At 39.1% G+C, this 15,109-nt stretch overlaps 1 protein-coding gene across 2 annotated transcripts; it reads right to left on the reverse strand.

Moving 5' to 3' along the window:
- Positions 1-393: 393 nt before the first annotated feature.
- On the reverse strand, positions 394-14,927 carry LOC107549544 (zinc finger protein 770-like). 2 transcript variants are annotated; one of them, XM_016230680.1, is made up of 4 exons: positions 14,922-14,927; positions 14,635-14,640; positions 10,027-10,029; positions 394-3,830 (listed from the first exon to the last, which is right to left on the reverse strand). In XM_016230680.1, exon 4 carries the CDS (start codon positions 3,579-3,581, stop codon positions 498-500), a length of 3,084 nt encoding a protein of 1,027 aa, XP_016086166.1. In that variant the 5' UTR covers positions 3,582-3,830; positions 10,027-10,029; positions 14,635-14,640; positions 14,922-14,927; the 3' UTR covers positions 394-497. The 2 variants fall into 2 exon arrangements, with proteins under 2 accessions (XP_016086166.1, XP_016086165.1); XM_016230679.1 differs by lacking the exons at positions 10,027-10,029; positions 14,635-14,640; positions 14,922-14,927 and adding an exon at positions 6,607-6,631 and having other exon boundaries at positions 394-6,506.
- Between the last annotated feature and the right edge of the window lie 182 nt (positions 14,928-15,109).

Consider the following 15,109-nt stretch of genomic DNA (forward strand, 5'->3'; position numbering starts at 1 on the left):
AATTACACCATCTAGTGGACATACATGGAACTACTGCAAATTACACCACACTATGATCACCATTGTGTAGTAGACAACTGAATAAAATGAATGAATAATAGCAAGAGTTTATAAGTCTGAAAAATTACAAATAGATCGTCAAATGCCATGTTGTAATGATATCTGATGTACATTTCTTTCAGTGCTGCAAATTACTTTATTTGTAAGAAACAAACAAAAAACAAACAAAAACAAAAAACAATGGAACAACCAACATTTAAATTGGGAAATACATTTTTTTTTTCACACACACATATATGGTTACATCATACTGTAACAGGAAATCCAAAAATGTAAAAATAAAATAAAGAACAAAATTTGTCATAAGACATTATTTACAATAATTATGGTTTCAAATTCTGTTTCTGTTTAGCAAAAAACTACATCGAACACAACTAATTTACAGTGAAAACCCTTTTGGTTTGGTCATATCTTTGGGCAACCCTAGAGTAACCCTTCTACCTGTGGGACAGCATGTGTGTTTTCAGATGATGGGACTGCATGAAGGACTTCTGACACTGTGTGCACTGGAACGGCCTCTGACCAGTGTGAGTAACACAATGTCTCTTCAATTTGGATGGTGCACTGAAGAATTTTAAGCAAATGTCACACTGGTGGGATTTCTTTATTTTCCCTTCAGAATATCTGTTTGCACATTTATGAGCATATAAGCTCCTTATCGTAGGGAAACACTGACTACAGTCAGGACAAACGGGAAGGTCATGTGGAGGCTTGGTAAAGCATTCACCTGGATCCTGAAAGTCCAAAAGGCCCACAACAACAATTTCTCTGAGTCCGGGCACATCAGGTTTCTGTTGATACAGGCAAGAACTGGGCTCGTAAGAATCAGGGACACATTTAACAGTGTCCGAGTCCACGAAGACACAATCTTTAATATCATCCATGTGATGTGCCCATTTTCCAATTCTTGATTCAGAAGCACAGTGATGGAGAGATGAGTCAGTTTTGGGTGGACAGTCACTCATCCTGCCAAAGGGCACGATGTCAGATGCCTTTTTCCCATCAAGCAATATGTCAGTTTTATCTGTCATACCCCAAACTGATTTGTTGTTGCACTGGAAAACAACCTCTGACTTCTCTAAAGGACTAGTACTTTTTGAGAAATATAAATCTGAATCATTGCCGTCACCACTTATTTTTTGAGATGGCATATCATCTGTAACAATATTTTGATCTTGGTGTGCGGTTGACTTTTGATTTTCTGTTGAACTGGCATTGTTTTGAGCAGTTAGATGTTTTGGAAATGGTTTTAATCTTGACTTAGATGCTCGATTACAGGACACTCTATTGTCTCTGTAGCTCTGGTGTGATGGTGTTCTCTGCTTCACAGGGACATTGTGAGTTCTGACGTGTGCTTTTAGATGAGAGCGTTCTCTGAAGGCACTGTAGCATATAGAACACTGAAATGGTCTCTGATTTGTGTGAATAAGACAATGCCTTTTTAGTTTGGATGGAGCACCAAATCGTTTATGGCACACAGGGCAATCATAAACTCTTTTTTGTCCATTAGAATTCTTTCTTTGCAACACCTTCACATTTACATCCTTGTCCTCACTTTTTTTTGTGACACTGGCTTCTTGTTCCTCCTCAGTTTCTTGGTTTTCCTCCATCCACTGGCTTTCTGAAAGTTTGGAAGAATATGCAGAACTCTGTCCAGTGTAAAGAGCCAAACCTCCTTCATTTAGAAGAGAATATTGCAAATATACATCTGGATCACTGCAGTGACCAATCATTTTTTGAGATGCCATATTCTGTGTAACCATATTTTGATCTTGGTGCACTGTTGACTTGGTATCATCTTGGGCAGTTGGTTGTTTTGGAGAGGGATTTAACCTTGACTTAGATGTTTGACTACAGGACACTTTGTTGTCCTTATAGCTCTGGAGTGATGGCGTTCTCTGCTTCACAGGGTTTGTATGAGTTCTGATGTGTACTTTTAGATGAGAGTGTTCTCTGAAGGCACGGCAGCATATGGAACACTGAAATGGCCTCTGATCCGTGTGAATAAGGCAATGCCTTTTTAGTTTGGATGGAGCACCAAATCGTTTATGGCACACAGGGCAATCATGAACTCTTTTGTTTCCGTTAGAACTCTTTCTTTGCAACACCTTCGCATTTACATCCTTGTCCTCACTTGGTGTTGTGACACTGGCTTTTTGTTCCTCCTCCGTTTCTTGGTTCTCCTCCATCCACTGGCCTTCTGAAAGTTTGGAAGAATATGCAGAACTCTCTCTAGTGTGAAGATCCATACATCCTTCATTTAGAAGACAATCTTGCAAATATACATCTGAATCACTCCAGTCGCCACTAATTTTTTGAGACGCCATATTCTCTGTAACAATATTTTCATCATGGTGAACTGTTGATTGTTGTTTTTCTGTTAAACTGGCATTGTTTTGGGCAGTTAGATGTTTTGGAAAGGGTTTTAACCTTGACTTAGATGCTCGATTACAGGACACACTGTTGTCTCTGTAGCTCTGGAATGATGGTGTTCTCTGCTTCACAGGGACATTGTGAGTTCTGACATGTGTTTTTAGATGAGAGCGTTCTCTGAAGGCATTGCAGCATATAGAACACTGAAATGGTCTCTGATTTGTGTGAATAAGACAATGCCTTTTTAGTTTGGATGGAGCACCAAATCGTTTATGGCACACAGGGCAATCATAAACTCTTTTTTGTCTATTAGAATTCTTTCTTTGCAACACCGTCACATTTACATCCTTGTCCTCACTTTTTGTTGTGACACTGGCTTCTTGTTCCTCTTCAGTTTCTTGGTTTTCCTCCATCCACTGGCTTTCTGAAAGTTTGGAAGAATATGCAGAACTCTGTCCAGTGTAAAGATCCAAACCTCCTTCATTTAGAAGAGAATCTTGCAAATATACATCTGGATCACTGCAGTGACCAATCCATTTTTGAGATGCCATATTCTCTGTAACCATATTTTGATCTTGGTGCACGGTTGACTTTTCTTTATCTGTTGACTTGGTATCATCTTGGGCAGTTGGTTGTTTTGGAGAGGGATTTAACCTTGACTTAGATGTCTGACAACAGGACACTTTGTTGTACTTATAGCTCTGGAGTGATGGTGTTCTCTGCTTCACAGGGTTTGTATGAGTTCTGACGTGTACTTTTAGATGAGAGTGTTCTCTGAAGGCACGACAGCATATAGAACACTGAAATGGCCTCTGATCCGTGTGAATAAGGCAATGCCTTTTTAGTTTGGATGGAGCACCAAATCTTTTATGGCACACGGGGCAATCATGAACTCTTTTGTTTCCGTTAGAATTCTTTCTTTGCAACACCTTCGCATTTACATCCTTGTCCTCACTTGGTGTTGTGACACTGGCTTTTTGTTCCTTCTCAGTTTCTTGGTTCTCCTCCATCCACTGGCCTTCTGAAAGTTTGGAAGAATATGCAGAACTCTGTCCAGTGTGAAGATCCAAACCTCCTTCATTTAGAAGAGAATCTTGCAAATATACATCTGGATAACTGCAGTGACAAATCATTTTTTGAGATGCCATATTCTCTGTAAGAATATTTTGACCTTGGTGCACTGTTGACTTATTTTTACCTGTTGACTTGGTATCATCTGGCGCAGTTGGTTGTTTTGGAAATGGATTTGACCTTGACTTAGATGCTCGATTACAGGACACTTTGTTATCTCTGTAGCTCTGGAGTGATGGTGTTCTCCGCTTCACAGGGACATTGTGAGTTCTGACGTGTACTTTTAGATGAGAGCGTTCTCTGAAGGCACGGCAGCATATGGAACACTCAAATGGCCTCTGATTCGTGTGAATAAGGCAATGCCTTTTTAGTTTGGATGGAGCACCAAATCTTTTATGGCACACAGGGCAATCATGAACTCTTTTGTTTCCATTAGATTTCTTACTTTGCAACACCTTCACATTTACATCATTGTCCTCACTTTGTGTTGTGACACTGGGTTTTTGTTCCTCATTTTCTTGGTCTTCCTCCATCCACTGGCTTTCTGAAGGTTTGGAAAAGAATGCAGAACTCTGTCCAGTGTGAAGATCCAAACCTCCTTCCTTTAGAAGAGAATCTTGCAAATATACATCTGTAACACTGCAGTGACCACTCATTTTTTGAGATGCCATATTCTCTGCAACCATATTTTGATCTTGGTGCACTGGTGACTTTTCTTTATCTGTTGACTTGGTATCATCTTGGGCAGTTGGTTGTTTTGGAGAGGGATTTAACCCTGACTTAGACGCTTGATTACAGGACACACCGTTGTCTCTGTAGCTCTGGTGTGATGGTGTTCTCTGCTTCACAGGGACATTGTGAGTTCTGATGTGTGCTTTTAGATGACAGCATTCTCTGAAGGCACGGCAGCATATGGAACACTCAAATGGCCTCTGATTCCTGTGAATAAGACAATGCCTTTTTAGTTTGGATGGAGCACCAAATCGTTTATGGCACACGGGGCAATCATAAACTCTTTTGTTTCCATTAGAATTTTTTCTTTGCAACACCTTTGTATTTACATCCTTGTCCTCACTTTGTGTTGTGACACTGGCTTCTTGTTCCTCCTCAGTTTCTTGGTTTTCCTCTATCCACTGGTCTTCTGAAGGTTTGGAAAAATATGCAGAACTCAGTCCAGTGTGGAGATCCAAACCTTCATTTAGAAGGGAAACTTGTAAATATACAATGGAATCACTGGAGTCACCACTCATTTTCTGAGACTCTATAACCATATTCTGACATTGGTTAGCTGTAGCAGAGTCTTCAGCTCCATCTTGTTTGGATATTTGCACATCTTGGTCTTTAGATTTTTCAGCATTACTAAAAGAAACTGTATGATCATGTTCCAAATGACCAGTAATTATATTCCAACCCTTTTTTTTGTGGATCCTCACGTGAAGCTGCAAATGGCCCTGATATCGAAATGATTTCAAGCACACTTGGCATTTAAATGGTCTGCTATTTGTGTGGCTCAAAATATGTCTGGCGAGCTTAGAAGGATACGGAAAGTTCTTCAGACAGATGCTGCACTGATTCACACCTTTCTGTTTGTGCTTAAGGTAACTTGGGCTGGAGGTTGTGATCTGCATTTGAGTATTGTTCAAAGCATCAGAGCTTTTAATCTCTATGGTACTTGAATTTGACTCGGTCAATGGGACATTTTGGTTGAGCTTGCTTCGGCATTCAATTTTTGTATGCTTTTTGGTCTCTAAAGAGTCTAATATCTGAGGTAAACACACATTACCACCAACTGGTCTGCAGTTATTTTTTCCTTCTATAGCTCCAGGTGTTGGAGGTTTGGCCTCGTGCTTCTGCGGGACTCTACTCAACCTAGATTTATTGTTTCTTTTTCCTGTATGTACCTTGAGGTGTTTCTGGAGATAATAGGCCTGTTTGAATGACTTTCTGCAGATTGTGCAAGTGTAAGGCTTGACGTCAAAATGAACAAACAGGTGTCGAGTTAGTTTTGAGGGGAAACTGAATTTCTTGAAGCATATTTCACACTGATATCCACTTTTCTTTTTCAGTTGAAGCATACACATGCGATCAGAAGACTTGGATACTGGAAAGATCCTTTTTCCGGCAGGTGTGACTACATCTGGTGACACAACACCTTCGTCAGCATTCTGCTTGATCTTGTTCTCTTTCACTTGCCGATCACTCAAAATGGAGTTGCATTCCAGTCTAAATTCTTCCTTACACTTGTGAACTTTCAAGTGTGATTTCTCTCGGAAAGCTTTGGGGCACACAGAGCATTTAAAAGGTCTTTCCCCAGTATGAATCAGAATGTGACGTTTGAGCTTTGATGGGGCTTTAAAGCATTTTAAACATAAAGGGCACCAATGTCCTTTTGTAATTTTAACACCCACAGTACCTGAATTAGATTCGATTAAGTCTGTTGCTGCTGTCTTTTGTTTATATGTTGAACTGGTATCGTTCTGGGCAGTTCGGTTTTTTGGAAAAGGTTTTAACCTTGACTTAGATGTTTGACTACAGGACACTTTGTTGTCCTTATAGCTCTGGAGTGATGGTGTTCTCTGCTTCACAGGGTTTGTATGAGTTCTGAGGTGTACTTTTAGATGAGAGCGTTCTCTGAATGCACGGCAGCATATAGAACACTGAAATGGCCTCTGATCCGTGTGAATAAGACAATGCCTTTTTAGTTTGGATGGAGCACCAAATTGTTTATGGCACACGGGGCAATCATGAACTCTTTTGTTTCCATTAGAATTCTTACTTTGCAACACCTTCACATTTACATCCTTGTCCTCACTTTGTGTTGTGGCACTGGCTTCTGTTTCCTCCTCAAATAGTTGATTTTCCTCCATCCACTGACCATCTGAAGGCTTGGAAGAATAAGCAGAACTCAGTCCAGTGTGAAGATCCAAACCTCCTTCATTTAGAAGGGAAAGTTGCCTCTGAGTTGACATCTTGCTTGAAATGTTAAGCATTCCCTTCACACACTGCAAAGACAGAACAATATTAGTGCATCCATTCTTAAGCACATCTAATTCTTCAAATACTTTGGTTTTCAAAAGTACAAATACATTTGATACATGATACATTTTGATGTCAGTGCTGGGACATCTAGTTCTCTAGGAAAGCCCCTCCATCACATGTAGGTTGTCAAAAGCATCTGTGCAGCAACCATCTGTTGTCCATTTGCAGTTATTTCAGACTTCTGCCACTCTAAGCCATTCATTTAATTGTGATCAGATCAGGTTTTTTTTTTAATAAAACCTGACCAAGCACATCACATTCTCTGCAAAAAAAAAGAAAACAAATATTTATATAGATAGATAAATAGACACACACTCACACGACATGTATTTATTAGTAGTGAATTAGAAGAAAATACTAATAAGCAGGACATTTCCAGGGGGCGAAATTAACACGAAGTGGAAACTTAAGAATTAATTTAGCAATAACTTAACCTTACCCGCAGGAATTCCCTGATGTTAAGTCAAGAGACGAATTGCTAAATTTGTCATAATTTTGGACGTTTGTGTTCGAAACTGACAACAACAGACTTCCGATAGAAATACATAATTACAAGGAACAATTCATTAACAACTGTTCTGTCCTCGCTCGCACTGGTTCTTATGATAATAGACGGCGATGCTACTTCTTCTTCTTCTACGTTTTGTGGCGGTTGGCACCAGCTTAATGTGAAATACCGCCACCTACTGGGATGTGGTGTGAAAACCAGATAGAGGAGAAACTAAACTAAACCAAACTAACTAAATCATATTAATCAAACCTGTGTCTCGCACATATTTTAACAGAAAGTTAATACAGTACGTTCTTGACTGTTTCTGTCTGAAATAGATTATTTAATGTTATGATATAATGTCTATATTGTGAACAAGCTCAATTCTTTGTCTATTATATGGCTCATAATGGAAGAGCTCAACAGTAAATTTAGAGGTGACTCACTTTCCCCATAATGTGCAGAAAATAATCAAGGATGACAAGTTCAATATAGAACACTGTATTAATTGTACAGGATATTAGGCTAGGCTATATCTTCCCTTCTGTTTCTGTATGTGCTCCTTTCAATCCCCACTTTATGTTGGATGCGATTAAAAGCTCCCTTTTGATGCTTTATTCCAGTTTTCTTGCACATATTATTAACAACTGCTTTAATAATACATTTGACTTTTGCTTGGTGGGATATACTTATCTATACTTATGTATATTTATGTATAGCATTTAAGCAGGGTGACCATATGTGCCATTTTCCCAGGACGTGTCCTGGCCAGGATTTCTATATTGCCTAAAATATCTAGGTTTTGGCTTTGTTTGCGTGTGCAGACCGATCGGTGTTTGACATCAAAATACCATACAGACGGTTCCTTATGCTTTCAAAATGCTCTCGAGGTACTTTGATGTCGTACACCGATCGGTCTGCACATGCAAACAAAGCCAAAACCTAGATGTTTTAGGCAACATAGAAATCCTGGCCAGGACGCGTCCTGGGAAAATGGCACGTATGGTCACCCTAATTTAAGGCTAACCTTGTCATTCACCCCTACATGGGCTTTTATTCATACAAATGTTATGTTTACTCCTATTTGAGTTATTCTTTACACATTCCATACAATTTCATATAGGGTATATAAGTTAATTGTACATTGCTATATTTGTATGCCCTTTTGATGACCAACAAATACCATAGTTTTATCTTAAAGGAAATGTAAACAGCCCTAACTCTCTGGGCTATACTATAAAGTTGATGTCTTTTTGATGGCTGTTCCAGTTTACCAGTAGCCTAATACGGTATATCCTAATATTGCCTGAGAGGGCTTTGTAATTTGTAATAAAGGCAGTGTATTCTATCATTTTTTATTTGATTTTATTTTTAAATGTTTTGTTAACCTTGAAATTAGACAGCTAATGCTTACAAGCAGAGCTTGACCACTAGATGACAGTGTTAAGCTGTATGGCAGGATCAAGGCACAAACAAGAAAATTAAGCAATGTAGCCTAGTTCAGCTTTGTGTAACCTAGCATAAGGTGAGTTTAGTTAAATAAATACAGTTCTATCCATCGATAACCATCTCAGACACTGAAAACAATTTGAAAACACTAACAACTTTTATTTTTTTAGATAATAATTAAAAATACTCCTCGTGGGCACAGTAGGCTACACAGTGTAATTTCCTTAGTTTGGCCAAAATAATGTAAATCTTTAATCGAATGTATGTTATTTGTGGTATTTAAGGTATCCTTTTCAATGTTGTTTTAATGAAATATTGCTTTTAAATATGTCCTGTTTAAACCATCCTCTAAATAAGGGGGTGCATATTTCAAAGAAGTCACACGCAAGAGAAGCACAGTTTGTGCAACCACCCCGTCACCGCGCGCTTGTCCATGCAATTAGACCTTATCTGGAAGCAGTTTAATTTTCTGCGACATGGCGCGAGCGGCTCGGGCCTGATGGATGTGACATTAACGGGAGATGAAGCTGGGGAGATTGGACGCTGCAGTCACATAGTGGCATTTGTCACTGCCCCGGTCATGCAGATTGCGCCAGCACCGGCCACTGACTAAGATTAATGACGACGGCTCTCAGTCTTTGTTTCTCTCTGTGCTTGTGTCGAGCTCGAGCCTAAATACCATTCACACACACCCGGGCTTTATGATAAGACCCCATACATACAAGACTGTACAAGAACCATTGAAACCCTGCATCATTATTTCCTGGTAATTACATTAAAACGCAGTGCATTCTATTTATTATTGTAAATTCCAGTCATGTCATTAGTGGTACTCGGTAAGGAAGCCAACACCATTAGGCCTATATGCTCTTAGTTACTTTTGGGGATTTTGCCCACTGACGCATTTCCGAATAATTAGGCTAATATAGCTATAGTTTATTTGTATTACGTTTTAGTAGAATTTATTATTTATTAGTATTAGTATTCTTTTTATAGTTTATTTTATTGTTTTTAAATTACAAAAATAGTATTCCCTGCTGCGGAATAACTGCAAATGTTATATCTTTCTCTGTTGTAACCTCTATTATTCCTCTTTTGGAAAGTGTCAGAATCGCACTAGGGGATATATATATATTGCCGTTGGAGTAAATGGGAACTTAAAAATGTATACACATTTTACCTCCATAGAGATTTACTTTCACATTCTAGACAAAAATGGTTCATAATAAAATGAGCAAAATAATCCTGTAGCCACACTGAACTGAGGACGCGGCATATATCTAAGGACTTGAATATCTCAGAGACTCAGATATAGGTTAGTAACCAAGATAGAAACCACAAGAACGCCCTAGCAACCACCCAGCCCACCCTAACCACAGCAGCATAGCAACCCATCCCAAAAACATTGTGGTGGTGAGTTTTGCAGGGTCATGCACCACTTTCTTTTTCTTCAGACAATTTTAAAAATCACATTTTCATGTAGTTGTTATTATTATCATTTATATTTATTTGCATTTAGTTTGCTATTTTTCTCTCTTTTTTACCTGCTCACATATACACACACAACATAGTAGCACTTGCAGACCTATATCATTTTTGAAGTGGCAAAAGCAAGCTGATAAATAAGGACCAAGGGATGTCAACCGATTAAACAAAAATGCAATTCTTGGAATCTCTTAAAAAACGCTGCGTAGAATCATGAAAGGAATTCCTAAGAAGTGTACGAGACCTCCATGCATCCCCTCGGTTGTAATAAGGGAGAGAGCGGTAACCCCAAACTGGCTGCTCGGCTGCACAGAAAATGGTTTTCCTTGACAAATGAGGTGATGCGGACCAGGCTCAGATGGATGGGGGTTTGGGCTGGTTGTATCAGGGCTCTTGGGATGCTGGGTATTTACTCAGTCATTCATCATCCTCTGGCACATCCACTTATACAGGATCTGCACCGCACACCCATACTGATGTAATTCTCCACATGGAGAGCTGAATTACCATAGCCTGTCCTCAGTGTGTTTGTACGGATATGTTATTGTGAAGCATGGAACAATTTTCTGGATGTGCGTTTGTGCACTTTTATGTGTCTGTGAACCTCAAACTGTAGCAACACACTCTAATGGCAAATGTAACTGCTTTACATTTTGGTAAATTGGTGGCTAATACGTATGATCTCATTCATGCGTTTTCATATGATCATAAGGTCAGGTTATTCTAAGAAGTGTATTTATTCTAATATGTGGCCATGGTGGTGTAAATTGGACAGGACAGTTGTACCACCCTGACAATTTTGACTTTATGCCCTAAAAACTATTACAATGAATTTTAATTTATAAATTAAAAACATTTTCATAATTAAAGAGTTTAAGTCATGTTTTTGCATGATAGTTGGACCACATGACTTTGTTGGTCATACCTCATGACAGTGATACTACTTAATAGGATTTTTCTCATTCATATATTTTTGTACAACCCGCTTACACTCCGCTGATGGTTAGGTTTAGGGGTGGACCTTCATGCTTATTTTATTTTCTAAAAAAATCAAACAATTTTATATGAATCATGAATTCATACAATATCGCCAAAAGTTACATTTTCTCATAGGGTGGGGTTATTCCATGTATTCATTCTATGGTGTAAATTGACTCAGCTGTCATAATTTTATTTTCAAGTAGGGATGAAACCTCTGGAAACTCCAAGCTCTTAATGAGCACATCCCATGGTGCTTATTTTAATTTGAACAGCTTTGATCCTGGTCTCCAGTCATCTATGAACTAGCATTGCCATTCATTCCTCAAAGCTGTTCTGAAATGACAGAAGCTCACATAGTCCAAATGTTGAGCATGGATCTGCCCACGTTGTCTTGGTGTCTGTCTGTAACTCCCTTCCCTATTTGCTTATGCACCTCTTGCAATGCCGAACATCACTGCATGGACACCATATACCATCATCCTCCTGATGCTAGCTCTTTCTCAGCATGGGCTCCGACCAGGGCGCTCATGCGTGAGTGACATTTGCTCCAGCAGAACATTGGAGTTTCAATCAAACAGCATGGGTCCTGGGTGTAGTTTGTTTTTCTATACAGTATGGAGTGAAAAGACAATATTTACCCCCACATGGAAATCCCATGTGAATTCACCCTTGGCCGGTTCGTGTGTGCCAACTGTCTGCCCCGGAATCCCAGGGTGCACCGGGAACAGGCTGGTAATGTGGCAGAGGGTGATGATGCAAGCAGCTCAGAGCTCCCTGGGGGACATGAATGTTGATTAAACATGTGCTCAGCCTTGGCTATTGAGCAATGGGACGTGGAACAAATGTCAAACGTTTGTTAATTTCTCTGCAGCGGATAACTTATCAGTGGAGGGGGTGGAACCCATACCAATGAGGCATGACCCCAATGAGAAACCGATTGGCCAGCCAGACAAGATCAATCTTCTACAATCAATTTTGAGGAAAGAACAATGTTTCTTGCTTGCGTGTACGCATGTGCAGCGGCAGTAAGTGTTTCTTTGTAGTCGTTGTTGGGAAATGCAGTCATCCACATTGCAGAACAATACTTATGACCTGTCTGTACCTGATATTAAATTAACAGGTGTTGCTATTATAATTGGCACTCAGAAAAGGAAAAATATGAAATTTGAAGTGATAATCTTTTTAAAAAGCATGTGTCAAGTTTTTCAAAAAACTTTTTGTATCGAAATTGGTTTCATATGGTAATCCCCCCCCCCCCCCCTTTTCCTTACCATGTTCAAGAAAAGTTTACATTTAATGACTCTAAAAATGTCATGTGGTGTAACTGTCAGGTAGAAAGTAACAACATTTTTTCCTCACAACTTTATATACTGTACATGTATATTAAACAAAAAAAGTTTTAAAATATATTTTCCAGGGTACATAATTAAAAAAATATCATGAATTATTTGTTCATAAATATCTTTACATTTTTGGGGGGCTTATCACACTTTTTTTTACAACCTAAACCAACCTTGCCATATTACATATATACATATATATATAATATGTGTAACTTTTTTTCTTATGCCAAGCTGCTTAATAAGGTTTCCCTTAAGCTTTCCCACATGACTTTGTTGGTCACACCACATGACAGCACTGTTTATTCATTCATTCATTTATTTACTTTCTTTTTCTAAGAAATAAGAAAAGAAAGACCATGGACAGATCATGAATAAATTAATAATGATAAATCATCATGTCAAATAATAATAAAAATAATCATGTCATCAACCCTTGTACACTAAACCAGTAGAAGAGTAGCTGTATTAATATGGCTTGTTGGATTTTGTGGCGAAACAAACTAAGGGAGCTGCATATTTGTGGGAATGCTGAATTACATGCAGTTTTGCAACCTCCATCTGTCATTCAAACTCACCTCATTGCTGGGGATACGGCTAAAATTGCATCATCACTCTGTGTCGAGGAATCTGACTTTAAGCGTGAACTCACAGCGTTCCATAAACAACTGAAGGGCAGGCTGATGGTTAGACCTACATGGAGTTCCCTCAAAATACCTCCCCTGATAAAAACACAGAGTTTGTGCAGTTAAGTTGAGAGCAGGATGTGAGGAGAGAGAGGATGCAGATGAATGAAAGTAAGAGAGAGAGAGAGATGCCTACAGGGTAAAACAAAAGAGTAAATGTGAAGAGCTAGGGTCTTCCATTTATACGTCCTCACGTATGTGGATTGCCAGGCGTCAGTGTTCAGACCAGCCCTCCATTTGTCTTACTGCACTGTGCTCTGACAATGAACCACCGGTTTTCTTTTATTTCCTCGAGTCCAATCTAATGAGCATCTTCTGTGCGCAGGGATGGAGGTTCTCTCCTTTGTGAGGGCCGGACAGGTGTCTAACTGAATGATGAATGTCCTTGCATCCTTCCATAATTGGCTTCTCTCTGTTTGGCCTCAGTCTGGCTGCATGTCTGCCGGGCGGCCACCTCCATCTGTCAATCAAGTTTGCCCCGTTGCCGACTGGCTGGCCCTCTGATAGCTATGCTAATGTGGCCGCTGGCTTCTGATTGGCTGCTGCTTGGCTGGCCTAGGCTAATCCATTATGGCCCTGACAGTAGTAATCTCCCCCCCAACACCGGGTCCCGTGTGTTAAACGTTATTTGACCGTTCCTGTCACGTTCCTGCTGGCAAACGGACAGCGAAGGTGATGGATGACCCTGCGCAGAGCGCGCTCGTTCATCACCCCCTCTGACTTGTTTGTGTGGCACAGAAAAAATTAGGCACTGTGATTTTTTTCAAGATTACTTTTTCATTAAGAAATGCTTCTCCCAAACAAAGTTGGAATGTGACAGCGTACTGGATCGTCTCAGCTGATTTTCACTATTAACTAATGTTGTATCAGAATCATAAAGCTCATTTCGGGAGCTGACTGAATGACGATTCTGACTGGCCGTGAACCTGGGACCGTGTTTATTCGGCGGAGTAATTGCGACAGATTGTCATAAATAGATGTAATCAGAGTGCAGCGTCTGAAGTTGACATAAGTAAATATACAGTCATGGGACTGTGGCTCTCGCCCATTAACTCCAATGGTTTGTTTTCTTACTTCACTCAGCGACTGCGGAGGGTCTTCGCACACGCTCCGGCCTGAAAAGAGATTTACTGAGAGGACTCTATTGGATGTTGCTAATGCTAACATGGCTGCCGACAGCTCGAGATGTGAGGTCCAATGAAATCAACGCTGAAGCTGGCCTCAAATCTTGTCTTCTTGACCAAGTAACCACGGTTTTACAGAGATACCCGTGAGAAAGAAAAATCACGAAAGCAACTATTACTTGTTTCTCACAGACAGTAATGAGATTAAATAGAGAACAGGTAGGTCACTTTCTGCTTAGATTTTTCTCTTGAGATAAATATCCTAGTCATCTCTTCTTGTCTGAAATCTTGAATTTCAGAGGAGATATCAACAATATCTCTCACTGGGTATAGTTAAGATATCAAACTTTAAATTAAACTTACTAAATGCTAAATCGTAACAATTGAGTAGCATAAAACATATACCCAAAAAGTAAACATAACCATGATTGTAATAGACAAAAGTATGAGCCAAGGTTTGCAATATCTACAATTTCATTGTACACTTAAAAAAATACAAATAAAAAAATAAATCCTGTCTGTTTTACAGAAATAACAAGCAGCTGTGATTTCCAGAATAATTCTGTAAAAATACAGCAAAAATTTAAACATATTTACAAAACAACCCGTACATTGTACAAACAAACAAATAATATTAAAGCAGTAAATCCAGCAGTCCTTTTCTGTTGAATTAGCAAAGCCATGCTGCTACTCAAATCTATTTTGATCCTTTAACATATACTGACATCCATAGCACAGGTGGTAAAGAGAAACCTTGAAAGTTGCTTTTTCCCAAGCTGAAGTAAATACTATAGAAGGTACACCGTGTCGTACTCACAAATACAAAACACCATCATCGTATCACACATTACATTAAACTAATGCAACAAACATGAATTAAACAACATGAGTTGTAAAATAAACCTCTAACATATAATTAATAACAAAAAAAATATTAATAAACACAATATTATTTAAATGAAATACCATCAAATGTGAAGTGTCACAGGGGGAATTCTGGAATGGTCAATT

This window comes from Sinocyclocheilus grahami, unplaced genomic scaffold, assembly GCF_001515645.1.
Source record: "Sinocyclocheilus grahami isolate Dianchi unplaced genomic scaffold, SAMN03320097.WGS_v1.1 scaffold374.1, whole genome shotgun sequence".
Classification (NCBI taxonomy): domain Eukaryota; kingdom Metazoa; phylum Chordata; class Actinopteri; order Cypriniformes; family Cyprinidae; genus Sinocyclocheilus; species Sinocyclocheilus grahami.

Coding starts and splice junctions, on each gene's coding strand:
- LOC107549544 (XM_016230679.1), bottom strand. CDS start 6,494: ATGCTTAACATTTCAAGCAAGATGTCAACTCAGAGGCAACTTTCCCTT.